This window comes from Suricata suricatta, chromosome 12 (genome assembly GCF_006229205.1).
Source record: "Suricata suricatta isolate VVHF042 chromosome 12, meerkat_22Aug2017_6uvM2_HiC, whole genome shotgun sequence".
NCBI classification, from domain to species: domain Eukaryota; kingdom Metazoa; phylum Chordata; class Mammalia; order Carnivora; family Herpestidae; genus Suricata; species Suricata suricatta.
In genome coordinates, this window is record NC_043711.1 from 6,079,088 (window position 1) to 6,107,009 (window position 27,922).

The 27,922-nt window shown below is 46.6% G+C and overlaps 2 protein-coding genes and 1 long non-coding RNA gene across 4 annotated transcripts in view; 1 reads left to right on the forward strand and 2 right to left on the reverse strand.

Annotated features, from left to right (window-relative positions):
• Positions 1-6,725, reverse strand: LOC115273246. The gene is made up of 3 exons (XR_003900751.1): positions 6,397-6,725; positions 5,575-5,662; positions 1-78 (listed from the first exon to the last, which is right to left on the reverse strand). It is a non-coding gene; the product is annotated as an uncharacterized LOC115273246 (long non-coding RNA).
• On the forward strand, positions 6,565-14,387 carry LOC115273235 (methyl-CpG-binding domain protein 3-like 1). 2 transcript variants are annotated; one of them, XM_029916223.1, is made up of 2 exons: positions 6,565-6,730; positions 13,373-14,387. In XM_029916223.1, exons 1-2 carry the CDS (start codon positions 6,698-6,700, stop codon positions 14,024-14,026), a joined length of 687 nt encoding a protein of 228 aa, XP_029772083.1. In that variant the 5' UTR covers positions 6,565-6,697; the 3' UTR covers positions 14,027-14,387. The 2 variants fall into 2 exon arrangements, with proteins under 2 accessions (XP_029772083.1, XP_029772084.1); XM_029916224.1 differs by lacking the exon at positions 6,565-6,730 and adding an exon at positions 12,734-12,848.
• Positions 14,388-15,963: 1,576 nt separating this feature from the next.
• The window catches only part of MUC16 (mucin 16, cell surface associated), a 78,949-nt gene continuing 66,990 nt past the window's right edge, over positions 15,964-27,922 (reverse strand). Inside the window, 9 exon segments of the mRNA XM_029916526.1 lie at positions 15,964-16,683; positions 18,529-18,608; positions 18,811-18,852; positions 20,677-20,843; positions 24,254-24,321; positions 24,639-24,802; positions 25,792-25,940; positions 26,750-26,817; positions 27,163-27,293. Coding sequence (XP_029772386.1) covers positions 16,588-16,683; positions 18,529-18,608; positions 18,811-18,852; positions 20,677-20,843; positions 24,254-24,321; positions 24,639-24,802; positions 25,792-25,940; positions 26,750-26,817; positions 27,163-27,293 — 965 coding nt within the window. The 3' untranslated portion in view covers positions 15,964-16,587.

The window sequence follows — 27,922 nt, forward strand, 5'->3', positions numbered from 1 at the left end:
AGACAATTTTCCGGGACAACGGGCCGCGGAAGAACCCGGATGCTCTCTTCTGGTCCGCACGGCTCACTCAGGCAGGCTCTGGAGGGGAAGGGACAACAGGAAGCCTTCAGTCTCTCCCCCTCTGTGGGCTGCTGGGGACCAGCCTGTCTTAGCCTGCCCGTTGGGTCCGCCTCCACAACACAAGTGGGGTCTCCAATATTGGGTCTTTACTTAGCAGGCGATGAGCTCAGGGCCTGTGAAGGCAAAACCTGTCCTCTTGTGTCCTAAGCGGTACGACCACGACATGCCTGCGCCGTCCCGTGTAAGTCCTCAGCTTCCCTGGGTCTCAGGGCACATTTGTCCCATCCAAGGGGCGGTCACAACCCATTCCCAGGCGCGACCCTGTATTTACTGGAGGTGATGGCAGCTGACTCCCATTGGTCTTTCCACCTCCAGCCCCACCGCCCCTGGATGACGTCTGAGTGTGTGAGGGGCCGCACTCTCCTTGGAGAGGAACCGAGGCCTCCCTCCAACAGCACCACCGACGTGCCCGCCTGGGAGCAAACCGCCTTGGCCGTGAGCCCTCAGCACCAGTCAAGACTTCAGCTCACTGCAGCCCCCGCTGACAGCCCGCTAGGAACTCATAAGTCCCTGAGCCAGAACCTTCTAGCTCAGCTGTCCTGAACCCCTGAACCACAAAGACCAGGAGAGATGCTCATTCCTGGTCATTCCTGTTTGAAAGTCACCGAGGTCTGGGCTGCGGTCTGGGACAATCTGTTAGGGGGAACAGATAAACACACCTCCCTTCCAGCAGGTGGCCCTTCCTCTACTTCTCAGTGTCTAATCTTCACGAGAAGGAGTCTCTGGTCCTGTGCCGGCACCTGAATGGCCACGAGACCCCGCTCTCCGCCCTGCCTCCTGTTACTGCCCAGAGCTGCGTCCCCTCCCGTGTAAGGCCAGCTCTGCGGCTCTGATCTGGCCCGTTTCTTGTCTGCCCCCCACACCCCCTTCCAGCTCTCTCGCTCCACTGGACCCTCCCCTACACCATTCGAAGCCCGGGCAGTTTTCATAGGGAAATAAATCTACTTTAGGGGCAGTTCTCTTCTGGGACCAGTCTCTCTCCCGGAGCACAGGCAAAGGGCTTCCCTGTCTCATTTCCTCAGGTCCCGCTCAGTCCTCGACCTGGGGCACTCTGGCTCCCACCACTTCCATGTCAAGGACCCCACCCGTGATGGAATCACCACTGGTCTCATTCATTAGAACAGAGATGCAGCTACAATGACAGCATTTTTCATGTGTCAGAGCGACAGAGACCTGGCGGGCCACTTCTTCTATGGGCAAGGATGTCTGGAAAGGCACTTTCATACACGGATGGGGTACAATTCCTTTGGGAGGAAAATTGTCAATTGGAAACAAAATGCAAAAACATTTGCCCTTTCTGCCAATCACACTTCTAGGAACCTGTTTCAAGGACACACAAATACTAAAAGGCTGCGTTATTCACCATGGTCTGATTTATAAGATCAAAGGACTGGAAACAATACAATCAACCATCCATAGATAATTAGCCCAATAAACTATGGAATTATCAGAAGAATGCAGAAAGACAAAGCCAAAAAAAGAAAGAGATGATCCCTCGGTATTCATAGAGATTCTTATCTCCAATATTAAAAAAATTTTTTTTAAGTTTATTTATTTATTTTGAGGAGGGGGGAGCATGAGCCAGAGTGGGGGAGAGAGAGAGACAAGGAGAAAGAGAATCCCAAGCAGGCTCTGTGCTGACAACACAAAGCTCAGGGCTTGATCCCATGAACCATGAGATAATACCTGAGCCAAAATTAAGAGTCGGTGCTCAAAGGACTGAGTCACCCAGGTGCCCCTCCACTAAATATAAGTGGGAAAAAAAAATCAAGGTTCAAAGTAGTTTATATGGAATTTTCCTTTTTATAGAAAGGGAATGAATGCCTCCTTTCCCTGGAGTTAGGGAATCAAATGTAACTCCATAAAACCAGCTTCCTTAGGTCTCTCTGTGGGTCTTCCCTGTACCCAAAAGAAAAGCAATAAAGGGAGGGGAACCCTGGACACTAAGAGTCTAGTTGGGCCAGGTGGAAAGAACTGCGGGGCATCTCTTCCCTCCAGACCTGTGTGGAGGCAGATTAATGCCTGTGCCCCAAAGGTGTCCACATTCTACTCCTCAGAATCTGTGACTTCGTGGTTTCCATTGCAAAAGGGATTGTGCAGATGTGACTAAGGTAAGGGTCCTGTGATGGGGAGATGATCCAGGTGAGCTTAGTGTCATCACCAGAGTCCTTACCAGAGGGAGGTAAGAAGGTCAGGGTCAGAGAAGGAGGTGTTGATGATGCAAGCAGGAGTCAGAGAGAGAGAGAGGGAGAGAGAGAGAGAGATCTGAGGATGCTACCCACTGGCTTTAAATCCGAAGGAAGGAGCCATAAGCCAAGGAATGCAGGTGGCCTCTACAAGATGGAAAAGACACGGACAAGGATCCCCCCGAGCCTCCAGAAGGAATGCAGCCCTGCTGACCCACTTAGGGCTTCTGACCGCCGGAAGGGCAGAAGAAATCTGGCTGCTTTGAGCCACTAAGTACTAGTAAGTGGTGAGCGCAGCCACAGGACACGAATACAGCCTCTCACACCACACCCTCCCTGCAGCTTGGTGTGGGTCCAACGGACCCAGACGGCTGCCGCGGAACCTCCTTACCTTCTTCAGGTGGAGGGGGTCTCCTCTCTCCCCACAGGGGCCCAGTTAGGACGAGTTCCAGTCACCGAGCTGAGGAGCCAGCCACCCCCAGAGTCCCAAGCGGAAAAGCAGACCGAGAAGGTGCCTCCGAGGCCCCGTCAAGGTCTGCACTCGAGGGCAGGAGGGGTCTCTGCTCAGTTTACAGATTCAGGGACTCCCACTCCTGGATGTACGTCAGTGTGGGAGGCCGGGCCACTCGGTATCAGTGCTGCCCAATGGGACTTTCAGGGGACAGAAATGTCCTCTAATTCTGCTCTGTGTAGTTGGCAGCCACAAGCCACATGTGGCCTGAGCGCTTGAAATGTGGCCAGAGGGACTGAGAAAAGGAAATTTTGAGTGCATTTCTCATTGGTTTAATTGAATTAGCTCCAGGTGACTAGTGGCCACGACCACACACAGGGTGGCCGTGGACATACTCAGGCCTGACTTCTTCCAGGATGTGGAGGAGGGGGCCTGTGAGTGGCAAAGTGGGGGGAAAGCACGGAGTCAGGTCAGGGAATGCCTGCGGGTCTGCACGGACAGGAACGAGGGGCCTCGTATGTGCCCTGTGCCGTCAGACAAAACACAAGCATGAATGAAAGCGTCATACATTCTCTCCGTTCTACACGCCTGGGTCATTCTTCCCATTTCTTTCTTCCTCCACAACTATCACCCAGGCCTAGGGGACAGTCATCTTACTCCTAAACTTACCACGCCTTGTCTTGTCTCTAAGTCTTCCTTCTTTTTTTTTAATGCTTATTTATTTTTGAGAGAGAGAGACAGAGCACTAGCAGGGGAAGGGCAGAGAGAGGAGAGAGAGAGACAGAATCCGAAGCAGGCTCCAGGCTCTGAGCTGTCAGCAGAGAGCCCGACGCGGGACTCGAACACACGGACATGAGATCATGACCTGAGCCGAAGTCGGACGCTTAACCGACGAACCCACCCAGGCGCCCCATTAAGTCTTCCTTCTTAATCTGGAAGTCCGCGGTACCCCACATGCACAGACCAACTGTGAACCCCGTCTTCCCAGTGCTCACATCTCTACAGTGTGTCTCCACTGGTCCTAGAAGAGAGTCTAGTCTAATACGTGATCCGGTCCAGCCTGCACTGCTCTGGGACGGCTCACCACCCCCACCCCCACCCCCACCCCCACCCTCACTGGTGCCTCGGCCCGGCCGTTCCTGTCCTCCAAGCTCACGGAGCACGGGAGGCTCTCTCCTGCCTCAGGGCTTGAAACGCTCCCTTGAAAATACTCCCACGCCCTCGCCCCAGCTAACCCACAGCGAGCTCCGCCTGACCCCGACCTCAGCTCTCCCGGGAACACCCGTCCTTCTCAAGAAGGCTTCCCCGTTTCCAGCGCTGAGTCTTCTGCTCCAGGCTCCCACCTCACTCCGGTCATTAATTGTTTAAAACCACAATTCCCTATTAGAATGTAAATTCCAGGGATGCAGAAAAAGGCTTTTTGGTTCTCCCAGGTCTTTCATCTGGCCCACGGCCTGGCTCCTGGAGCTGCCGACACGTCCAGGTCTGAACACATGTCCTGTGTCCTGGCCATCCTCTCACTCCTGAATTAACAAGGACGGTTAGTCACCATAAACTGTGCACTCAAAGCGTACCTATTTCGTGACAAATAAACAGTCCCCTCCAGGACATCAAAAGAAAGCGAGAAGGAAAAAGGGACACACACACGTAATTAGTAAAACCTAACAATTAACTAGAAGACTACTTAACACAATCCTCTACAATGTGAATCGCCAGACCGTTATTTCAGAAAAGTTTGAAGAAATAAACTCCTTGTCCACCAAAAGACAAGGTAAGGAGGACAATCTTTGTGGAAAGTAGTGCCCTACCCTTTAGCCTGTACGTTCTTGTCCAGTCTTCCAAATAATTGTAAATCTCATTAAGTAAATAAATAAATAAAAATCACTTTTTCAAAATGTATCTTGTTGCTGGTCAATTCAATTTTAAATCTGTTACTAACAGGGGCGCCTGGGTGGCTTAGTCGGTTGAGCGGCCGACTTCGGTTCAGGTCATGATCTCATGGTTCATGAGTTCAAGCCCCGCGTCAGGCTCTGTGCTGACAGCTCAGAGCCTGAAGCCTGCTTCGGATTCTGTGTCTCCCTCTCTCTCTGCTCCTCCCCCATTCGTGCTCTCTCTCGGTCTCTCAAAATTGAATAAACGGTAAAAATAAATAAATAAAAAGAAGTCCAATTGAATAGGTCTAAGGAATGTTACTGAGTAGTCCTGCTCTTTAATGGGATGACTTGTGATCTTACATGTACAGGTAAAAATTTATATACTTTTATGCTTCTATATAAAATCCTGAAATTTCTAGTAGTATGGAATGCAAGAAAATTATTTCTCTACATGCCTATTTACATATTTGTTTAATATGTACTTATTAACATATGCGTGTATTTACTGCCTTATTTCCACCCACATAACCACACGCACCTTAGTGTCTTTCCTTTGAACACAGTCTATCAAACATATGGATAATTTTTCTTTAAAAAAAAATTTTTTTTAATGTTTTATTTATTTTTGATACAGACAGAGCATGAGAGGGGGAGGGGCAGAGAGTGAAGGAGACACAGAACCGGAAGCAGCTCCAGGCTCTGAGCTAGCTGTCAGCACAGAGCCTGATGCGGGGCTCGAACCCACTAACGTGAGATCTGACCTGAGCCGAAGTCGGAGGCTTAACCGACTGAGCCACCCAGGCGCCCTGGGATAATTTTTCTTAGGACACCCTCACTCCTAGTGATTTTGTGCTTACAACCTGAGCACAGGAAAGCCCACAAAAGCGCCTCTGCACAGTGGAGGTGCTGGAACCTGTCCTTTCAAGGTCCTCCCCGTACTCACCCCGTCACACAGAAATCCACGGGTCAGTGAGGACGGCAGACTTCAAGGCTGGTGGATCTTGATGCCGGTTTTAACACAGACTGGGGGGCTGGGGGGGAGAAAGGCACAAAGATTGCTTTTGAGGCCTTTTGATAGGAAGTACCATTCTTGGATTTAAAGACCACCCATTTGTTTCTTTTCTTTTCTTTTGTTTTCACGTACTTAAAGTGTAAATGTTGGCTGTGACTGGATTTACCTGATTTCCACGGAGCCATCTGCCACCCAGGTGGGAGAAAGCACTGTCATGCTGGGTGTGCATGTGACTTGTTCAACTCATCTGGCTGGATCAAGATTTTACGGTGACTCCAGACACTTTCAACACGGACTAGCACTCAGGGGACTAAGCGACTTAGCTGACTTTGATCAGGGCTTCAGAGCTTTTAAGGCCGTAGAGCAAGGACTTCCCGACCCGGCATTACTGATAACGCTTCGCGGTGGGGCTGCTCCGTGCACCGTAGGATGCTCAGCGGCATCCCTGGCCTCCCCACACCCCCATCTGTACAACCAAAACAATGCCTCCAGACACTGCTGTAAGTCCGCTGCGGGGTTGGGGGGAGGAGGAGGCAGCGGCGCCCGAGTCAGGAGGGACAGCAGCCTGGGACTGACCCGAGGAAACAGCCCAGGGAGGAAACGGGGCTCCGGTTACGGCCGGAGGGACGCGGGGACGCCAGAGCCCGTGGCTGGGAATGCCCGCGGCCCGCGCCCTTCCGTGGGCGCCTCCCGGAGTCCCCGGCCTGCCCGCCGCGCACCGAGTCCGGCTCTTCGCACTGAGGCCAAACGTACCACGTGAAGCCGGTCCCGCGCGAAGACGACAGTGGACCCCACGCAGCCAACCCTCCAGGCTCCTTCCACGCCAGCGCCCCACGCTTCCGCTTCCGGTCTCGGGCTGGTCGCCTCGCGCCCCAGTTCCGGTCTCTGTCGAGCCGCCGCGGAGAGGAACGTTTAGGGGCTCCGGTTGGGACGGGCGGGGGCTACCGCCGCGCACCCCAGCCAGTGGCGAGGATTTCTAGTTCGATGAGGGAGGGCCCCGCGGCCCTGGGCTGCGTCAGCACCAGGGACGGAGACCAGTCCTCGGGGCGGGGCTATGGGCGGTGCCAGGCAGACGGGCCGAGATCAGGTCTGTGGGTGGGGCTGTGGGCGGGGCTGTGGGCGGGAACATGGTGACGGCGGGCGGAGGTGTGCGGAGACAATTCCGGGGCGTGGCTGTGGGCGGGGTTGTAGTCGAGGGGCGGTACGGTGGGTGGAGACCAATCCCAGAGGCAGGGGTGCGGCGGGAATACGCTCGGCGGGCGGGACAGTGGGAGGAAATCACTGCCAGGGGCAGGGCTGGAGGCGGGGCCTCCCGTGGATCCCTAGACTTTACCCACCGAAGGATGGGCAAGAAACAACTTTACTGCAATCCTTTCTGCACGTTCACACAGTCTTCACATAACGCGTAGAACGACGTGCCCGTATTTAGGGCTTATCATATGTATATTCATTTCTCTGCAACTTGCCTTAGCGCTATTTTAAGAATTTTGAGGGGCCAGGGAGAGTTCTAGGTCATACATACACATATAGGAAAACTTTAATAAGTAATACAAAGGCAGTAAAATATCCTCACTCCCAGCACGGTCTCTCAGTCCTTTGCCCAGAGATAAGCATTCTTTTCTCTTCCATCTTTATAGATACAGTATGTATATGTATGCGTATGCGCTGGGAATGGCCAGCAAACCCTGTGCCGACGGATGAAAGATCACGCCACACTTTGCTAATCTGTCTTCAGCTCAGGTTATAATCTCACATCTCATAGCTGGTGGGTTCGAGATTGTTGGGTTCGAGTCCGGCGTTGGGCTCTCTGCTGACAGCCTGGAGTCTGCTTCAGATTCTGTGTCTCCCTCTCTCTCTGTCCCTTCCTTGGTCACACTCTGTCTCTCAAAAATGTATAAACTTAAAAAGTTTTAAGGTCACAAGAAAAAAATAAGAAATGTCTTCATAATATTCTACATGGCGTATCAATGGATAGGATTCATATGTCATAAAGTGGTAAACATCTATGTAATAAAACAATAGGCATTGAATTTTGGTTTCTATTAATTCATTAAATAATTGTATTGGACAAAGGGAATTGTATTTTAAGGTATTTAAGAGAACTAGGTGCTATTTTTTTCAGAGAAATAAGTAGAAAAAAATCAAAAGCTGAAAATGAAAATACTGTGTAAGGAGCTTATTTAGAAGTACAGAGTTACAACCAGAAAACTAAAGAAGTTGTTTCTGGGAGTCAGAAGAGAGTGAGAAGGGCAGCTTTTCATTATAAGGCTTTAAGTATTATTTAAGATATAGGTATATATCTTAGACACACACGCACATGCGCACACACACAGAAGCCTGGATTTGTAGTCCAAAGGGGTCATCAAACTGTAAGAAGAATTTATAAAAATGATTCACTTTGCAACAACAGAATGTATTTTGAAAACTTCAGTCTTCAAGCATTAAAAAAAAGCTATAATTATCCTTGTGGGAAAATGGATAGAGCATTACTTTCCGATGTATATGATGATAAGCATTTTATGTACATCACTCCTGAGTGTTTTCACAGCAAATCTATAAAGAAAATGCTGTTACCTCTATCTCCACTTTACAGATGAGGAAACGGATGGTAGCATATTGCTAAAACTTTTGTGTTTCATAGAAATCCTCAATAGATATTGTCTTATTTTAAAATTGTTTATTGAGTTCTCTTTTCACTAATATGTGCCATTCATTAACAAATAAGCAAAGAGTATGTAAAATGATTTAATAAAACTACAGTTTTCTTTGAATACAGTTAGGTAGACCAATCACTGTATTATTTTTCTGCTCTCTGCCTCAGACCTAGGAAGATACTTCCTATTCTAAAGGTTTACTAGAAAACGCTACTAAATAGTCAAGAATTAGAGAATCTCATATCATATGCAACTTTCCTGAACACACACACACAGAAAGCTGTTATGGAAAAATATGTGATGAAAAACTCTTAAATTATTAATGAACTAATATCAACACAAATCACAATTAGATCACAAGATTATCTATAGAGTGGCAAATATTTAAACTTTAGAAATTTAGAAAAGTAATTTATTATATTTTTTTCAATCTCACTAAATTCCAGGAAGACATTTGAGAAAACGCACTGCAGCAGTTTTTACAATAGCCAAAATTGGAAACAACCTAATGGCACATTGTTGGATGAAAGAATAAAGAAAATGTGGTGTGGGGCACCTTGGAGGCTCAGTCTGCTGAGCATCTGAGTTCAGCTCAGGTCATGGTCTCATGGTTTGTGGGTTTGAGCCCCGCATCGGGCTCTGTGCTGTCAGGGCTGAGCCAACTTTGGATCTTCTGTCGTCCTCTCCGCTCCTCCCCTGCTCGTGCTCTCTCTCTCTTTCTCAAAAATGAATAAGCATTAAGGGGGAAAAAAGGAAAAGAGGAAATGTCTGAAATCAATAATCTAGGCTCCCACCTCAAGAAATTTTAAAGAGGAAAATAAACTCAAAGCAATCAGAAGTAAGGTAATAATAACAATAATAACATCAATAAATTCTAAAACAAATGTCATAGATAATATAAAAATGATAAAATATTAAAAAGGAAGTAAAATCAATGATTAAATAAAATATACTGTATTTATCAATGTTTACAATATTGTAAAGAGCTCATTCTCACCCCAAATATTTGATTCAATGTAATAAAGTTAGAATAGAACCATAATATAATTTTTAGATGGTGGAGATGTTGATTCTCAAATTAAAAAGGAAGCAAAATTTTTCAAAGAGAAATAACTTTTTTTGGGGGGGGATGAACCACAAGGGAGGATATGGAAAAAGTAATAAACCAAAAGATTCTTCAAAATTTGTTATGGTAGGAAAAACCCCAACAAATTGAAGAGGGATATGGAGTTTCTAGAAGCAATCCCTCATATATATGGAAGTTTAGTATTTGATAAAGTTAGCATTTCAAAAATCAGTTGTAAAATGATTATTTAAAATTGAGAAGAACATACTGTGTCTTTTAAAATTTGGCTAATGTCTGAATTCAGAAAAAAAGTTCTGAAGCTAAAATTTAAATTTAAAAACTTTTCTAAATAGTTTGTGGATAAAGCATGTATAACTTAGATATTTTACCCAAACATGAATCTTTATGCTGTCAGTTGTTGAAACAAAACACGGAAGGCACATAAAGGGGGGTCTGAAAAGTTCTTAGAAAATGAGCTTCCCAGGCTAGAGGAGTGACTGAAACCACAGAAGATATGCTTACCATGTACTCAGTGATGGAAGACATGGCTAAATTTAGTAGCAAAATCCTTGAGCACAGCCCTTAATCCAAGACAGAACACCTACCTGTGATCTTGATGGCCAAGGGCAGTTGTAGGCAGGGACTCTTAAATAGAGAGGAGGGGCACCTGGGTGGCTCAGTTGGTTGAGCATCCGGCTTCGGCTCAGGTCATGATCTCATGGTTCATGGGATCGAGCCCCGCGTCAGGCTCCATCCTGACAGCTCAGAGTCTGGAGCCTGCTTCGCATTCTGTGTGTGTGTGTGTCTCTCTCTCTGCCCCTCCCTCACTTGTGCTCTGTCTCTCTCTGTCTTGAAAACAAATAAACTATATTTTAAAAATTTTTTAAAAAGAGGAGAAATTCCCTTGATAGAGGTAAAAGTTTGTTTTCCAATGTCTGAATGAATAAACATACAATGTTCTGCATCTGAGTGGCTAATTGTTCAAAAGCCTAAAAATGTGACAGAGACTTAGGAGATAAAACCTGAGTGCCTATTTCCACTGGGACCCATTTTAATCCTGAAAGCTTTTCAAGAGTAGCCGGGGAGGAGGTTCCGGGGTCCTGCTTGGACAATACCACAGGAGGAAGTGAGGCCCACCAGTTCCGCTCCCAAGATCCAGCACAGAGAAGCATCTGCAGAGCCCTCCAGCCAGGGAGGGAAGAAGATGACACCTTGAGAGTTGGGATTAACATGTGGGTCGAGGTGCTTAGTACCCAGAAGTCACCTTTCCATCCTGCCAGCCATGACCTGGGGTACGGACATGACAGATTACCAGGTTTTCCGACACCTACCAACCTGCTCCTTCCCACCTTTCATTTCCTGCCTTATCCCCTTTCCTCACCTCACACAGGAGGGTGTGAGGGCGGCGGGGCTGCCCAGGTGGATCACAGTTGTGGACTGGCCTGGGCTGACCCGTTCTCGGCTGCCCTGTGTCACCTTAGGGCACTTTGCGCCAAATGTCCAGAGGTGTTTGAAATAAGAGCTGATAAGGCTTTCCTGAGGTCAGAGCCTCCGAAAATGGGGAAATGATAGGACCACGTGTTGCTCTGTGGAGCATCTCTGGTCAAGGAGCTGGATGAGGGGTGTCTCTAGAACGTGGGTGCCCAGTGGGTGTCTGTCCAAGGAGGTGAGGTTGCTTCTTTAATATTCCATTTCTTGGGCCCCTTCCTTCACGGAAACTCCCCTAAAGCCCTCACTGGGCATGTCATCTCCATAACTGTACACAGATATCCAACACGGCCCACCCACTTCTCCTTGGGAATGCAATAGGGTGCCAGCTTGGAGGGGACAGAGCTGAGTTCGGCCCTCCTTTTTCTCTGTCACTTTTCTGTCCTGGAAAAGCCTTTGTGCCACCGGAGGCCTCTCCAGTCTTCCAAACTATAAGTGGGGTTCACAACGGGGCACCTGGGTGGCTCCGTCTGTTAAGTGTCGGACTTCAGGTCATGATCTCACAGCTCGTGAGTTCGAGCCCCAGGCTCTGAGCTGTCAGTCTGTGTCTCTCTTTTTCCTTCTCTCCCTGCCCTCCCCCTCTAATGCTCTCTCTCTAAAAAATAAATAAACTTAAAAAAAAAAAACCAATGGGTTTCAGGCTAGTAACTACTGCTTGTTGACATCACCAGGTAAATATAAGATAATACTTGCAACGCCTGTGGGCAGGTGGCACGTGCGTCTGACATATAAACTCAGAGAAGAGAATTACAAGAAGGGGACATAGCACAGAATGGGTTCCAACTCTACCATTTAATATATATTCAACCTTGGGCAAGTTGCTTACCTTATCTGTGCCTCAGTTTCTCCATCTGTCATTGGCATAATAACACACGTACCTACTTTGTAAGGTCATGGAGAACATTAAAGGAGTTAATGTTTGGAAAAGGTTTGGAAGACCTACCATATCTCAAGTGTTGTATCTGTATACTATAAAAAAAATTTACAAATTCTTCTGGCATTGATTAAGCTCTAGAAGACAGGAAAAAGTGCCTTGATGAATGTAGAGAGTTCTCAATAGCAAACAATAGGTAAATGAAGGCACAACATTTATGAATGTATTACCTATGTCACACACAGCCTCCTACTGATATTCCCAAGCAGAGCCACCCCCAAACCTACCTGCTCTGTCCTGTGTCCTCTTCTCTGATTCTGCCCAGGAATTACTGGGGCTTCTTGGACCCTGCTAACTGTGCACACTATAGGTTTTCTTCTCTGTGTCAGCAGATGCAATCAGAATCAGCCTAATGGGTCCAAGTCAGTCCAATTTCATCTGTTCCCTGACTGACTCACAAATCCAGCAGTGATTTGATATTAATGATACTCATGTTCTAGCCTCTTGTTTTCTTACTGGTTAGAGTAATTATTATTTACATGTACTGTGTATTTAAAAAAAAATGGCCCTCCCTGGAAAAGATTCCCAAACAAATTGAATTTACAACAGAAGCCAGTGATGGACAAGTCACAAAAAGTCTTGACACTTAGTCTCTGGTTTGGCTCTTCCTAATTGGTAAATTATGTGAACTTCCGGCATCTCTCTTGAGATCAAGTCCAGTTTGGACTATGTGGGAGTGCAACCTCACGGCGTGTGAGAAGCAGTGGTGGTATTCTGGGGCCGATATTTGCTTCGGGGAGGGGGTGTGTGCGCATGCGTGCTCATACTGCACCTTGCTGTAGGGTCAAGGTAGACTCCTCCTTGGGAAAATGTTTCCCAGACATCTTGCTCTAGGCTTCATTTTTACACATGGCTTAATAAGTTTTATAAGGCAGATATGATAAGCGTTCAGGAATTCTGGATTGTTCCAATGGAATGATTGAGATCATAGACCACGGAATCCAGGAGTGATAGGAATAGGGAGTAGGGTGAGGGTATGGTGATCTGGCATCACTTCTGATCTTGAGGGACAAGTAACTACTGCATGAGTGTTTGAGTGAAAACTGAAAATCAGGAATTTATGGTGGGTGAATATGTCTGAATTATTTATTTTTGATCACAACCATTTCAGTTGATGTAAATGTCTGGGATATGGGAGCGGGTTGCTAAGAAGGGGGCAGATGATAATTTCACTATTGGTTTAAGTTCTAAAGGAGCTATGAAAACGAAGAGGTCCATGGCCGACCAAATGAACAGTCACGTAACAGAGAGATGGTGGAGCTGGAGACTCAGAGGAAGACTAGGCAACTGTGCGTGCAGAGAGGGAGGACCAGGAATTGTGTGGTTGAGAGTGACAAGGACAAGTGAGGATGAATCATAACAGAGAGCGTCTTACAAGACGGAGGGGAAATGGTCTGGAGGAGATCCTGAGCTTTGACTTTGAACTTTCTGGTTCTGACCCAGATCTATTTGATGATGTCCCAGGACATGGGTCAGATCTATCCCCAGAGGTAGAGAAGAAAGGCGGACGTACAAGATACTCAATATAACGCTCCTAAGAAGGCGAGCTTTATCATTTTAATCCGATCTCATGACTTATGTTTATAGGGCAAAAGGAAAAGAAGTACGATGGTCAAACCTTCCCAGAGGAAACAACATGATGGTGGAAGCCAGTCCAAACGGAAGTCTCACTTAAGTGTCTCAATCCCTTTGAGGATGTCCAGTTACATATTCAAGATGCCAGTTACCAGAATCACAGCCCATCCTGGCAACGAGGTCAGATGCCATCACTGGGAGGAAACCCTGGACAAGCCCCAACAGCTGTGCTGGCAAAAGAGACTGCAAGGTCTCCAGGCCTGCAGCAGTGCGGGGGAACCGTTAAGCACGCTCGACCTTGCCGAAGCCTTGCAAAAACTCGCACCCAGCTGCACAGGGAGATGCCTTTCGGGTGTTCCTGCAGACGGTCTGAACCCCAGCCCCATGCCCACCCCTGCTGGGTCTTCAGATTTGGCAAAGATGACTCCAGAAGCTGGTCTGGGTATCCCGCAGCTCCTGTGTCAACGATTTCTGGTGAGCGAGGAAGATATCGGGAAACAGGAAAAGAAAGTGAAGGCAGCAAGGGAAAGGCTGGCTAAGGCGCTGGCTGTGGACAGACTCGCTAGCGAGGCAGAAAAACTGAGGGGCCAAGAAGGACATCTCGAAAACCACCACGGAAAAAAAGAGAGCCTGGTGCAGATGAAGTGGAGCACAGCACCTAGTTAGTGTCTCTTTGCAATGTCCACGGTGTATTTGTGCTCTGAGCCCTTGAAACTTTAGTTTGTTCCACTACTTTGCTTGTATTAAATTGTACTGTGTGACATAGACAAAGGAGACAGTGATCTTTTTAAGCTGCGAGGTTGGGGTTCAGGGGAGAAGAGAAAGGAGATCTTTCCTTTCCATGTGGTCCTCTCACCTTCCTTGACTTTGTATGTCATTTATTTTTATTTTAAAGTCAACAGAGAGTTATCAAAGTCATGGGATTATTTAGTCTTCTGGCCTCACAGTCAGAGTAAAACCTGCCTAGTCAATTTTGTATAATATTCCAACATAATATTTCATTAAAGCTGTCTATGTCCTCAAAGGAGATATGTTTGTAGGTCTCTCTTCTGTTCTCTGCAGCATGTTAACTCAGAGTTCGACAGAAAGAAATACCAGACTTCTCCTTAGTTTTTAAATATCTGTGCCTGTTGAAAACTTGACCCATGAACATCGATGTGCCAATTTGATCGGTGAAAACAGTCAAGAGAGACTGTTTCCAGCATCATGACTGTATCAACAAGCCACTGCTTGCTGGGATTTGTCTGTTTGCCTGACCAACTTGTGGCGATATCCAAATCCTTTTCATCGTTACTTATTTTGTCTCGTGGATTCATCAATTTCTGAGGATGAATTGATAGAGAGCAACAGAATAATCATAGTATTTCTATCTTCCCTGGAAATGAGGAATTTAAAAACTGAATCTTGGGGCGCCTGGGTGGCTCATTTGGTTGAGCATCTAACTTCGACTCAGGTCATGATCTTGCTGCTTGTGAGTTTGAGACCTATGTAGGGTCCTGTGTTGACGGCTCAGAGCCTGGAGCCTGCTTTGGATTCTGTGTCTCTCTGCCCCTCCCCTGCTCGTGGTCTGTCTCTCTCTCTCCCAAAAATAAGTAAACATTAAGAAATATTTTAAAAATTTGAATCTTTTCTATTCTTCCATGTGGTACTCATCTGGAGTTATAGAACGTATTTTAAGATCTTGTTTTATTTACTTATTTTTTTAACTTTATTTCTTTATTTTGAGAGAGACAGAGAGCAGGGGAGAGGAAGAGAGAGAGGAGGGAGAGAATCCCAAACTGTCTCTGTGCTGTCAGCACCGAACCCCCCATATGGGGCTCGATCTCCCAAACCGTGAGATCATGACCTGAGCCAAACTCAAGAGTCAGAGGCCTAACCAACTGACCCACTCAGCACCCTAACATCTTGTTTTAAAACTAACAGATTTGGATACACTTATTTTCCCCCTTTTCCTCCTAACTCTTGTTACATTTTTCAGGGTTCACATTTCTGCTTCCTGATGAACATTCTTGTTCTTTCACTGAAGGCCTCTGGCAGGTCAAGGTTGAGTCTGTCCCTATTTCAGAAAGTGCTTCTATCTTTTTCTTTGACAGTGTGGTGAAGTGTTTAATTTAGGTTCTTGGTAACTTTTCCCTTCTTTGCTATTTGGTATGTCTGAGCCTCCACACCACTAGCTATAAAATGGGAGTGCAGCTCTCAAGGATGGTGAGTGTCAGTGACATGATGCGTGCAGAGCTCGCCACTGGCGCGGCCTAGTAGATATTAAGTAGTCAATAACGATAGCTCTTGTTACCATTATCATGATCTCCAGAGAAGACCTTCTCAGCGAGTGACCGCTTGGGACCGAGGATGTGAAGCTCACAGCAAGTTAAGTGTGAATGGGTGGTATTGCTGTGACTTCTCAGCCCTTGGGTGTCTTCAGCTGTGGTCGTCTTCAAAATGCGTAGAGATCGGGCCAACTGTTCCCACAAACCCAAGGCAGGATAGCAAAGCTTGTCCTGAGCCTGGCTCACTCTAGGCTGCTTCCTGGGGAGCCCCTGCTCGATCTAGTTGGATTCGGGGCAGAGAAAGATGAAGAAAGACTTTCTGGCTTTGTCTTTAGATTGTGTTTTTCCTAATGAGCTTTATTTGTCTGTAAGTCCAAAGCAGACCCTGCATCTCTCTCCAGTCTTGATAGTACTCTGGGACCGAGGCTTTCTGGATACCTAGGAATCCCACTCCCAACGTTGACTGTGGAGTCCTTTCTGACTTGCTCATTTCCTTCTTGGACCATTTCCCATCTTGGGGGATCCCTGAGAGGAGAGGAGTCCCGGGGGCAGACGGGTCTGGAAGTCCTGGTGCACCCGAGCTTCCGGGAACGGGGCGTATAAGGGGAACTTCTGGGGCGGGGCAAGGTGGAGGAACAGAGCCGTCGTGATGGCCGGCGCAGAGGCACTGGAGGCGTGCTCCCAGTCCCCACGCTCCCAGGTTGCTGGGAAGAGAAACCTCACACTGATGTCGATTTGACACAATGACAGTGTCTGTGCCTCTTTTGCCAGTTCTGGTGCCCCTGGACCAGAAGACAGAATTGCAGTTGCCCTTCAAGGACTTAGTGGAAGGGGAAACCTTTCATCTTGGTCCCTGGGAACCAGGCAGAGGCCAAGTCAAGAAGGGCTCCGAGGCTGCGTCCGACCAATGTGGTTTATTTCCACTCCAGCCAGGCTCCCTTGGAGCCTCAGGCGAAGCTGTCACTGCCACTTCAGGTCCAGGTGTGGCAAGTAGTAGCCCAGGCGGTGCTGCTGCACCTCGTAGTCTCCCTCCTTCTTCCGCCGGCGGAGGGTGACCTGCGGGGGCGAGGAGAGAGCGTGAGAGTGGCCTGGTCAGCTGCGTGGGACTCCGGGGAGGGAGGGGCCAGAGCCGCAGAAGCTTGCCTCCTAGCCCTCTCTCACGCCTTCTTTTCCTTTCTCTTGTCTTTTATCTCTTTCTCATCTTATCTCTTCCCTTTGTTTCTCTACCGTTTTCTCTGGTATTCCATTCATACCCTCTCCCTCCTTCTCTCCATCTCACTCACTCCCCCTCCCTACACACACACACACACACACACACCCTCGAGCTTACCACATACATGTAGAGCAAATGATCTGGTAAGTTTTGATTAGAACTTGAGCCATCACCACAATCAAGACAAGGAGTGCTGTCACCCCCAGAAGTGTCCTCCTGCTCCCCTGTTATCACTCCTTCCCTGCCATCTGCGAGCACATTCTTGTTGCCAGGCAACCACTGATCTGACTGCTATCCTTATAGATCAGTTTACCTTCAACAACTTGCTCATATACCATGGACTCATTGTTATCTGGCTTCTTTCCCTCCACATTATTTTGAGATTTATGCATGGCAGTGCATGTATTTATAATGCATTCCCTTTTATTGCTGAGCAGTATTTCACCATGAGGATAGACTACAGTTTGTCCATTCACCTGTTGACAGACTTCTGGATTGTTTTCAGGTTTTGGCTAGTAAAATTAAAGTTATTATTAACATTTGTGTACATGACTTTGTATAGATTTTGTTTTGTTTTATTATTTTATTTTATTTTCTGCCCAGAGAAGGGACTAATCAAAAAAACTAAAAGGCGACTGACAGAATGGAGGAAGATATCCTTTATTCAATATGTCATTGCAAGCTAGTATCCAAAAATCTATAAAGCACTTACCAAACTCAACACCCCCCCCCAAAAAAAATCCAGTGAAGAAATGGGCAAAAGACATGAACCGACACTTTTTGAAAGAAGATATCCATATGGCTAACAGACACATGATACGATGCTCAACATCACCCATCATGAGGGAAATACAAATCAAACCCACAATGAGGTACCATCTCACACCTATCAGAGTGGCTAAAAATAACAACTCAGGAAATAACAGATGTTGGCAAGGATGCAGAGAAAGGGGAACCCTCTTGCCCTGCTGGTGGGAATGCAAACTGGTGCTGCCACTCTGGAAAACAGGATGGAGGTCCCTCAAAAAAAAACAAAACAAAACAAAACACAACTACCATGTAACCCAGCAATTGTACCACTAGGTATTTATCTAAGGGATATTTTATTTTATGAATTCCTAGGAGTGGGTAGGTATATGTGACCTTTAAAGATGTGTCCAAGCTATTTCTCACCAGCACTATTTGAGAGTTCCAGTTGTTCCTCATCTTCACCAACACTTACTATAGTAAGTCTTTTTCATTTTAGCCACCCTTGTGTGTCACAATATCTCATTATGACTTTCACTTACATTTCCCTAATGACTAATGTTGTTTTAAAAAAGGAAAAAGTTGGGGCGCCTGGGTGGCTCAGTTGGTCAGGTGTCAAACTTTGGCTCCGGTCATGTCTTGTGGTTCACCGGTTGGAGCCCCACATTAGGCTCTGTGCTGACAGCTCAGAGCCTGGAGCCTGCTTCAGATTCTGTGTCTCGCTCTCTCTCTGCCCCTCTGCCACTCATGCTCTGTCTCTCTAACTCTCTCAATAATAAATAATAATAAAAAACATTAAAAGAAAAAAGGAAGGAGCAAGCCACACACAGACTGGGAGAAAAATCCACAATATATCTTCCCAGCAAATGACATGTAATTATCAAATATGAAGAACTCTTACAACCCAGTAATGAAATGACAGGTGCCCCTCTCTGACTCACCAGGAAGCAGCAGACCAGGCATGTGATGAGGACCAGGAGTCCTGCCAAGCAAATGAGGATGATGGCCCAGAAGGGGAGGTCTGGGGAGAGAAGTGCTGGTGTTAGCCTCCTCCTGTCATTTCCCAGGGCTCCTGCTGTCCTTTCGTTGTGCCTAACAGTCTCTGACATGCCTTGGCTAGCGTTCATCATCACCTAAGACTCTGGGTACATGGGTCTCTTTGACCAGGTGCAGCATCAAGACATTCCCTCCCCAATCCGGGTTGGGGCTTCTTTGAGGCTTACCCGAATTCTCAGTCAAGACATCATTTCTGCTGGGAGAATATCCTGAAAGTGAATGAAATGGAGAGAGCACATGAGCTTGTTTCATGCTTTAAAACATTTTTTTAATGTTTATTTATTTTTGAGAGAGAGAGAGAGAGACAGAGTGTGAGCAGGGGAGGGACAGGGAGGGAGAGAGAGACACACACAGAATCCAGAACAGGCTCCAGGCTCTGACATGGGGCTCGAACCCATGAACTGTGAGATCATGACCTGAGCCAAAGTCAGACGCTTAACCGACTTGACCCACCCAGGTGCCCTGTTGTTTCATGCTTTTTAGATAAAACTTTTCAAGTGCACAGGAAAACAGAATAATAATATAAACACACATCCTCTAAGTTTAACAGTGTGTGTTTCAACCAATTAAAACAATATTTGATCCAATGTACAAATTAGTAGCACTCACCACCCTTGCTTCATATTTTCACTGACATGTTGAAGTAGAAATTACGATGTTCACCCATTTTTCTCTAAAAATGCTACATAACCCAAGGCTATTATCACACTACAGGAGTGCAGTTAATTAAATCAAACGCACACCAGTGGACAAGGAGGACTGAAATTGGGCTGGGCGGTCTTATGATAGTTTGGGGGAGAATGGGTCATCAGAGTTGACAAAGCCCAAGGGATCTCTCTAAATCTGTAAATTCCCACTCAAACACTCTCTTCTCTGTCTAGAAACACATCCACCCCCTTCTCCTTTTCCAAGCTGCTTTATACTTACTTTACAGGATCCACCTGCATTGTAATTTCCTCCAGGAAGTCCTCTCTGATTACCAATCCCAAGGATGGATTATTTCATATCAAATAATTTATAATTTTCAATTGCCTATTGTTGGTATTGCCAACTGCAACATAAACCCCATGGGGGTAGGGACACATAGGGACCCACCAGGCATGGGGGAGGGTTTCAGGACCCCCACCCCAGCCAACTTCTTATAGATGTGCTGTCCAATACAGAGCACCTACAAGTGGCTTCTTAAATTAAGAATAATTTTAATTTTTCTCTTTTTTTTCTTTTTTCCAATAAACCACAAGAGACTCTTAACGATAGAGAACAGACTAAGGGTTGTGGGAGGGAAGCGGGTGGGGGATGGGCTAGATGGGTGATAGGTATTAAGAAGGGCACTTTCTGTAATGAGCACTGGGTGTTGTATGTAAGTGATGAACCTCTGAATTCTACTTCCGAAACCAATACTGCAAGGTATATTAGTTAACTAAAATAAAAAATTATTTTAATGAACTAAAATTAAAAATCTGGTACCATGGTAACATTAAAAGTCAGTAACTGTAAAAGCCAGTCACGTTAGCCAGACTTCAAGTCCTCAATAGTCACATATGTCCCCTGTACTAGACAGCACACATGTAGAACATTCCATCACTGCAGAAAGTCCTCCTGCATGGTGCTGAGCTAGAGCGGAACTTGGCAAATAGCCTGTGGGCCACGTCCGGTCCACTGCCTGTTTTCATACAACCTGTCAGGAAGAAAAGAGGTCCGTCCCCTATGCCCATCAAGCCTGGCTCACACACAGCTAACTGTCTGGCCAAGTGACTTTCAGTACAGAGATGAGAAACAAGATCCAGAGAAGGGAAGTGACCAGGCTGAAGTCACAGAGCTATCTCTGAAAGGGCCAGGGTCTCCAATAGCCCACTGGGTGTCCTTTTCCCTCCTTCAATGGCGGATAAAGTCTGGGAGACTACGCTTCCCCCGCCCCCCGCCCGCCTAAGAAAAGGTTAATGCTGATGCACCCCCAGGTCTCCAGATTCTCAGGAAAGGCCCCCTCTGTGGAAGTTGGAACCATTCCTGCCCCAGTGACCAGGAAGCCTTACCATCCACAAGGACACTGTTTCTGTCCAGGGTAAAATTCTGCAGCTGGGTACCGTTTAGGGTCAGCCTCAAGAACTCCTCATAGATGGCAATTCTGTCCAGTCTCCGAGCCAGTGGCGAAAAGTCACACAGGGAGTCCACCCCAGTGTGGCTGCTGTCGGGGACAGACCTGGAAGGGCAAAGGGGTGAACAAGGGCATCTTGAGTTCTACCCTGCTTCTAGAAGGGAGCTGTGCCCAAAGGGACTTCCTGCAACGATACAAACATTTGTGCCTACAATATCAGAATACAGTCATTATTATTCCCATGCTGTTGTTGAACGCTTAAAATATGCTACCATGGGTGAGGAACTGAGTATCTCATTTAATGTAATTTAATTTGTTTATAAATAAATAGCCACGGGGAGAACACATTTGAAATGTTGGGATAAAGGACTTCCAAAAATGCATAAAATCGTTGAGAACACTGGCAAGAATGGTCAAAATCAACATTTTTTGGAAGTCTAGAAAGTAACCAAAGGTTTGTAATAATCTGAAGATCATTTCGTTGAGGGAAAAAAAATGGCTGAATCTTGGTAAAAGGAGCTAGCTTTGTGGCTTTGGATCCTGCATTATTCCCAGGCTGCTCTCACAATATCCCCAGAAACTTTGAAAACCAGCAATTTGAGGGGCACCTGGGTGGCTCAGTCGGTTAAGCTTCCAACTTCAGCTCAGGTCATGATCTCACAGTTGTGGGTATGAGCCCTGCGTCAGGCTCTGTGCTGACAGCTCAGAGCCTGGAGATTGCTTCAGATTCTGTGTCTCCCTCTCTCTCTGACCCTCCCCTGCTTGCACTGTCTCTCTCTGTCTCTTAAAAATAAATAAAAAGCACAAAAAAATAATAAAAAAAAGAAAACCAGCAGTTTGAAAGCCACAGTAGCTGTGGAAACCTGCAGCCTAGCAGCTATAATCTGTTTGGAATTCCCAAAAAAGACACATGCCCTTTGAATTTTCAATATTTGACCTGTCTGGAGATTCCTTTTAAAAAGCCCCATTTTCAGGACTTGACTTTATTCAACTCAGAGTTTTTTCAGTGAGGAAAGCATCCCCAGGGTACTTGCTCCCCAAACAATCAGTGATAATTATTTATTTCGGCAGCTGCCTGAGGAAGTAACAGCAAAGTAACAGTATTGGGCAGACGAAAGGTGAGCTGAAAACGTTTGCATAAAAAGTAGGGAATGATCTCTCCTGTTTTCCTAATGGAGAACCAGGGGGAGCGGAGGAGGGAGAGAGAGTTGGGGAGAGAGGGATGCAAAACTTGAGAGACTATTGAATACTGAAAATGAACCGAAGGTTGAAGGGGGGGAGGGGGAAGGGAGGTGGTGGTAATGGAGGAGGGCACTTATGGGGAAGAGCACTGGGTGTTGTATGGAAAACAATTTGACAATAAAATATTATGGGAAAATAAAAAGTAGGGAATGAGATGTCCCTGTGGGGTTTTGAAAAGCTCCACTGTGTTTGTGGGGATCTAGGAAGTCACACGTGTCTGGAGCTGTGTGAATACCTAGGAAATATTGGACTCTGCCTTAATCTCTCACCTCTAGCTAAAAGGCTAGGTTAATATCTTAAAAAATTGTCAGTGGAATAGGGCATATTAATAAAGGACAATATATGGAAACCAACTTGACAATAAACTATATGAAAAAAAAAAACCACTAAAAAAAATAAAGGACAAATACCACACAATCTCAGACACATCCAAAAGCAGAATATGAGAAAATACAACATCCTTTATGATTAAAAAAAAATCAACAAACTAGGAATAGAAAGTTGCTCAACCTGAAAAATAACATCTGTGAAAAACCTTCAGATTAATTCATACTCAATGGTGAAAGACTAAAACTTTTCTCCTAAGACCAGGGACAAGACAGTGCTGTCTTCCCTCATTTTGTGTCCTATTTACATTTTAACAGATGTAATTCTAATAAAACAATTAGGCAAGACAAAGAAATAATAAGTATTCAGATCAGACTGAAAGATGCAGAATTATCTCCATTTGCAGATGACATGTTATTAAATAGAAAATCCTAATACACACAGCCGGACACAGGCACACACAGCTAAAAACTATTAGTTTAGCATGGATGTCGGATATAAGACCAATATACAAAAATCAATTGTATTTATATACACTAACAATTAACATTCTTAAAATGGGGGCTCCTGGGTGGCTCAGTCGGTTAAGCGTCTGCTTCGGCTCAGGTCATGATCTCACAGTTTGTGGGTTCGAGCCCCGCATCGGGCTCTGTGCTGACAGCTAGCTCAGAGCCTGGAACCTGTCTTCAGATTCTGTGTCTCCCTCTCTCTCTGACCCTCCCCTGCTCATGCTGTTTCTCTCTTTCAAAAATAAATAAAACATTAAAAAAAAATTTTTAAACATTCTTAAAATGAAATCAATAAAACAGTTCCATTTATAATAATAGCATCAAAGAACAAAATACAAAAAAAGTAGGAATAAATTTAACAAAAGCATTTTGAGATTTGTACACTGAAAACTACAAAACATGTTGAGAGAAAATTTAAAATACATAAACTCACGGACAATTTGGAACCCTCATCTATTGTTGGTGGGAACGGTAAACGTTAGAGCCTGTGTGGCCAACAGTTCACTAGTTCCTCAGAAGTGAGCATGGAATCACCACGTGACCCTACAATGCCAGTTCTGTGTATATGCCCAAGACAACTGAAAAGTCAAATTGATATCAAGACTTACATGAGTTTTTCATTTCCAGGGGTCACTATTCATACTAGGCAAAAGGGGAGACAACCCAGTGTCCATCAATGAATGGATGGATAAATGAAAGGTGGTGTAGCCATACAACAGAACATTCCATCACAAAAGAAGGAATGGGGTACCTATACGTGCTGTAACATGGATGAACCTCGAAAACACGATGCTCAGTGAAAGGAGTCAGTCACAAAAGACCACATAATGTACTGACCCATTTAAATGGAATGTTCAGAATAGGCAAATCCAGAGAGACAGAGGGTAGATTATTGTTTGCTAGGGGATGGGGCTCAGGGAAAAGTAGGCAGCAACTGCTAATGGGGACAGGATTTTTTTTTTTAATGTTCCACCATTAGATAGTGGGATGGCTGTACCACTAAATTGTACACTTCACAAGGGTGCGTTTTATAGGTGAACCATATCTCAGCCGATGTATAATTTTCAATGGCCTCATGTGATTAGTGGCTATACTACTGAGTAACACAGTTAGACCACTGGATTCCAAGTCCTCTGGTTCTAGCCACCCTCATCTTCTATGGATCCTGACTCCCAACAGCTGATTTCGTAAGGCATAGATGCTACACTCCATATTCCACGGCTCCCAGCACGAGGCACCTTCATGTCTACTGAGGTCTACTGCACTGGCACTCTTGAGTTTCTAAGCCAGTAGAACAAGCTGGTTTTTAGGTAACAGCTTTATACTCCTAGGGCTAGCTTCCGTAAGAGCTAGAAACCGAGACCATGAGGCGGGGACACTTTTACTTAAAGGACTGTGGGAGGCTCCGGAGTGATTAGGTCCTGAGTTGGAACTCACCTGAAGGCTAAAACTTGACAGTCAGAGAAATAACTCTTGATGCTGCTGTTTCGGAAGAGCTGGTTGAGCTGAAAAACAGGGCGATGTTCCCTTGATCAGAATCCCAGACGCAGCGGCATCTGAGGATCTCTAGCCACTGAGAATACTTCCCCATCGATTGTTTATCTCAACAAATACTAGCCCAGGTATGCACACCAAAGGACGTCCCATCCCAGGGTGTGGCTTTACTGTGTGACCCCGGACCAGCTACTCAACCTCTCTGTGCTTGTTTCCTAATTTGGGAATGGGCAAAAGAAGCTGTCTGCATGAACTGTTGTGAAAAGGCCCCCTCTGGCTACGCGCGTCCACAGGTCCGCGTCTACACGGGAACACACCCCAGCCTCACCGCATTCTCAATGCTTCTCTTGTTCCGCTGGTGCGTGGTGGTGCCGGGCTGGGCTAAGTCCTGGGAATAGAGTAGGTTGGTGACAGTGAAATTGAGCCGGAAGTGCTGAGAGCCGGGACTGCTTGTGGGTTTGTCTGTTGGTAGATGAACTGATGACTCCACTTCTATAACAAAAAGAAGGCGTAAAAGTCCCCATCAGAGGAAGATTTTGGCAAAGAAGCTGCTCCAGCTGGGCTACTCACTCCTGGCAATGTGACCTGAGCTGGACTTTCAAAGGTGGGATACCTAAGATCTCTCTCTACCTGGCCACTGTGAATCCGCTGATCTCTCTCTCCATCCAGCTCTCCCTCGAGCATTATGAGAGCCCGCTGGTCAGTGGGGAAGACGAGACCGGACTGTCTGGGGCATAGACGGCGGGTGTAGGTGCTGATCACCTCAGGGGACATCTGCCATCCGCCGTGGCTGACCCAGGCTCCTCTGGGCTTCTCCCCCTCCCAGTCCGCTCTCTACACAGAACCCAGAAGATGAGCTTTCTAGAGCAGAACTCCGTGTTGTGGTGCTCTGCAAACCATTCTGGTGCCCAGGAAAGTCCCCGCCTGTGTCCAGAGCCTTACCTGTCGCTCCTCTCACGCCGAAGTGTTTGCCCCAGCTACACCAAACTCCTTACAGCCTCCCCAAGGGTTTTATCTTCTATACGGACAAGTGGGATGAGGCATTCGGCGCCTTGTCTATATACAAGACCCCACAGGCTCTTGAAATTACCTGATTACAGCAGTTAACACAGTGCATCATCAGCACCGATTTACTTTCATGACATATTTGTTGAATGAATGAATGAATGAATGAATGAGTTCTTCAGTCAATCAATGCATGACTCATACATGGAGAGCCTAAGAAGGCAACTCAGGATAGTCCACACTTTGGGTTAGAAATACATGCATGTAAAAATAACCATTCCCTTGGGCGCAACTGGTACATGTTTTCTTCCTACCTCCCGTTGGGATGACCCATGGCCACGGTCCATCAACATGGGCCTCCAGGAAGACCCCCTTTTCCCTCTAGAGTCTCCATCCATTCCACTGCTCCTGAGAAGCCCCATCCTTCCTCCTAGCCCCATCTCCTCAAGCCATGAAACCAACCCCCAATCTCACACCTGTCACATGCAAATCCGCCAGCTGATAGGTGGCACCTAGCCAGTGGGATGAGGCATTCAGCGTCTTGTCTAGGAAGACTTGCTTGACCACACTGGGGTCCACATTGGAAGAGAACAGAGCCTTGATGGTGACCAACATGGAGTCCAACCTAGGGACAGAGACCATGGATCTCAGCCAGCACCCAACACCAGCAGTGTCTCCGGAGTTCCTGTCTTACAAAGCCAAACACCTATGGGCAGGAAGTAAGGGATTATCTGGCTTCCTCTTCCCTCGGGCTAGAGAGGAGACCCTGACCAAAAATACAAAGTTTCCAGGAGTTGGGAATAGAACAAATAACTATAAAACTAATGAACATCTATTGAGCACCCCTAGGAAGTGAATACACATCCCCTCACCATCACTCTGGTGGAAGGTGTTATTAAAATTATCCCCATCTTAAGGCCAAAGGAGCTGAAGTTTGGGAACACCCAATGTGGACACTGTGTCGCGTGATCGTCCCGTTCCCCAGTGTAGATGGCTCAGCTCCTCCACCCATCCCTCACAGACTTGGGTTAAAATCCACCGTGGGCAATTCTTGGGCTATTCACTTTGCTTCTCCGAGCCTCGGTTTCCCATCTGAACAACGGAGATGATCACAGATAGTATCCGTCTCATAGGGGCATGAGCTGACCGTGCATGAAAGTGCTCAGCAGAGGTGTGGCCATAGGAAATGTTATTATTGGGCTGATAGTAGTTGAAAGTATCCAGAAAGGAGAAGGTGTTGGATAATGGAGTTGGTGGCCTTGGGAAGTTAATCCTTTCCCCGTCTCTCACCCTGCTCCCCCAACTGAAGACCTATGAAAGGAGATGGTAGGATTAACTGACAGGGACGTGGGAGTGTCTGGGCACCGTGTCAGTGACTTCCAGCTCAAGGACTGTGCCAGGATGGCAGCCCAGGGCCACAAGCTGCCAGCTTACGTCAAGTCGGTGACCAGGCAGGAGCGGAATATGTCCTGGAGCTGGCTGCCTCTGTAGAGTTTGGTGACCTGCAATAAAGGGTAAGATGGAGATCTCCTGAGGCTGGAGGGAGCTTCTGGAGTCCGGGAAGAAACACAGGCCTTGGGACAGAGGAGGCCTGAGTTCCAATCCTGGCTCTGCCCCTTAACCCACCATGTGATCTTAGACACACCCTTTCTGAGCCTTGGTGTGCTCATCTGGGAAATGGGGAAGGCAGTCAGAGACCACTTTGGAAAGTGAGAAAACCCAGAACACATTAGGGAGAGTGAAGAGTTGGAGCACTTAATGGATGTGAGTCAGAGAGAGGCATGGGGGGGGGGCAGGGAGGGGAGCGCCCAGGGTAGGGAGAGATGGGAAGGTGAGAGAGACACCACCTTGTCCCGGATGTCCCCCAGCAGGGCTGCGTACTCCAAGGACGCGGGGTCTGAGTTGCTGAGGTTCCAGTTGATGATGCGGAAATCTAGCTGATACTCATTCTGGACAGATAAATTCTGGGGCGCATAGCCTGCAGCCAACGAGAGGAAGAGAAGAGAGGTGGGGACTCTTAACCTTGAACAGAGAGAGGGGCTCGATGACTGCTGTCACCATCAGCCACATTCAGGCCCACGCGCTGCGGCTTCCTAGTGGAAAGTCACCCCGAAGAGGGGGAAAACTGGAATTTTACAGGGATTCTCCTAAGCGCAGCTTTTCTGCTTGTGCCTATGCAATGCCTGCTTCCTGGGATATTTTCTGTTTTCTTTTTTCTTTTTAAAGCATTTTATTGTAAAATAAATGCAGAAAAATGCATAAAACATTATATCATAAAGCAAACATCTGTCAAATAAAACTATGTTCTTCCTCTTTTGTTCAATGACTTTTTCTCTGAAACAACTATTGATTTAAAATTTTTATTTATTTGTTTTCTATTTCATGTTTTCTGCCCTTATATTTATTATTATCTTTCTGCTTGCTTTGCAGATACTGTGATTTGTTTTGTTTTGTGTTAGCTAACTTCTTTTTCATTGTTGTTTTGTTTTCTTTTCTTTTATAGTTTATTGTCAAGTTGGTTTCCATATAACACCCAGTGCTCATCCCAGCAGGCGCCCTCCCCCATGCCCATCCCCCCCTTCCCTCCTCCCCCTCCCCCATCAGCCC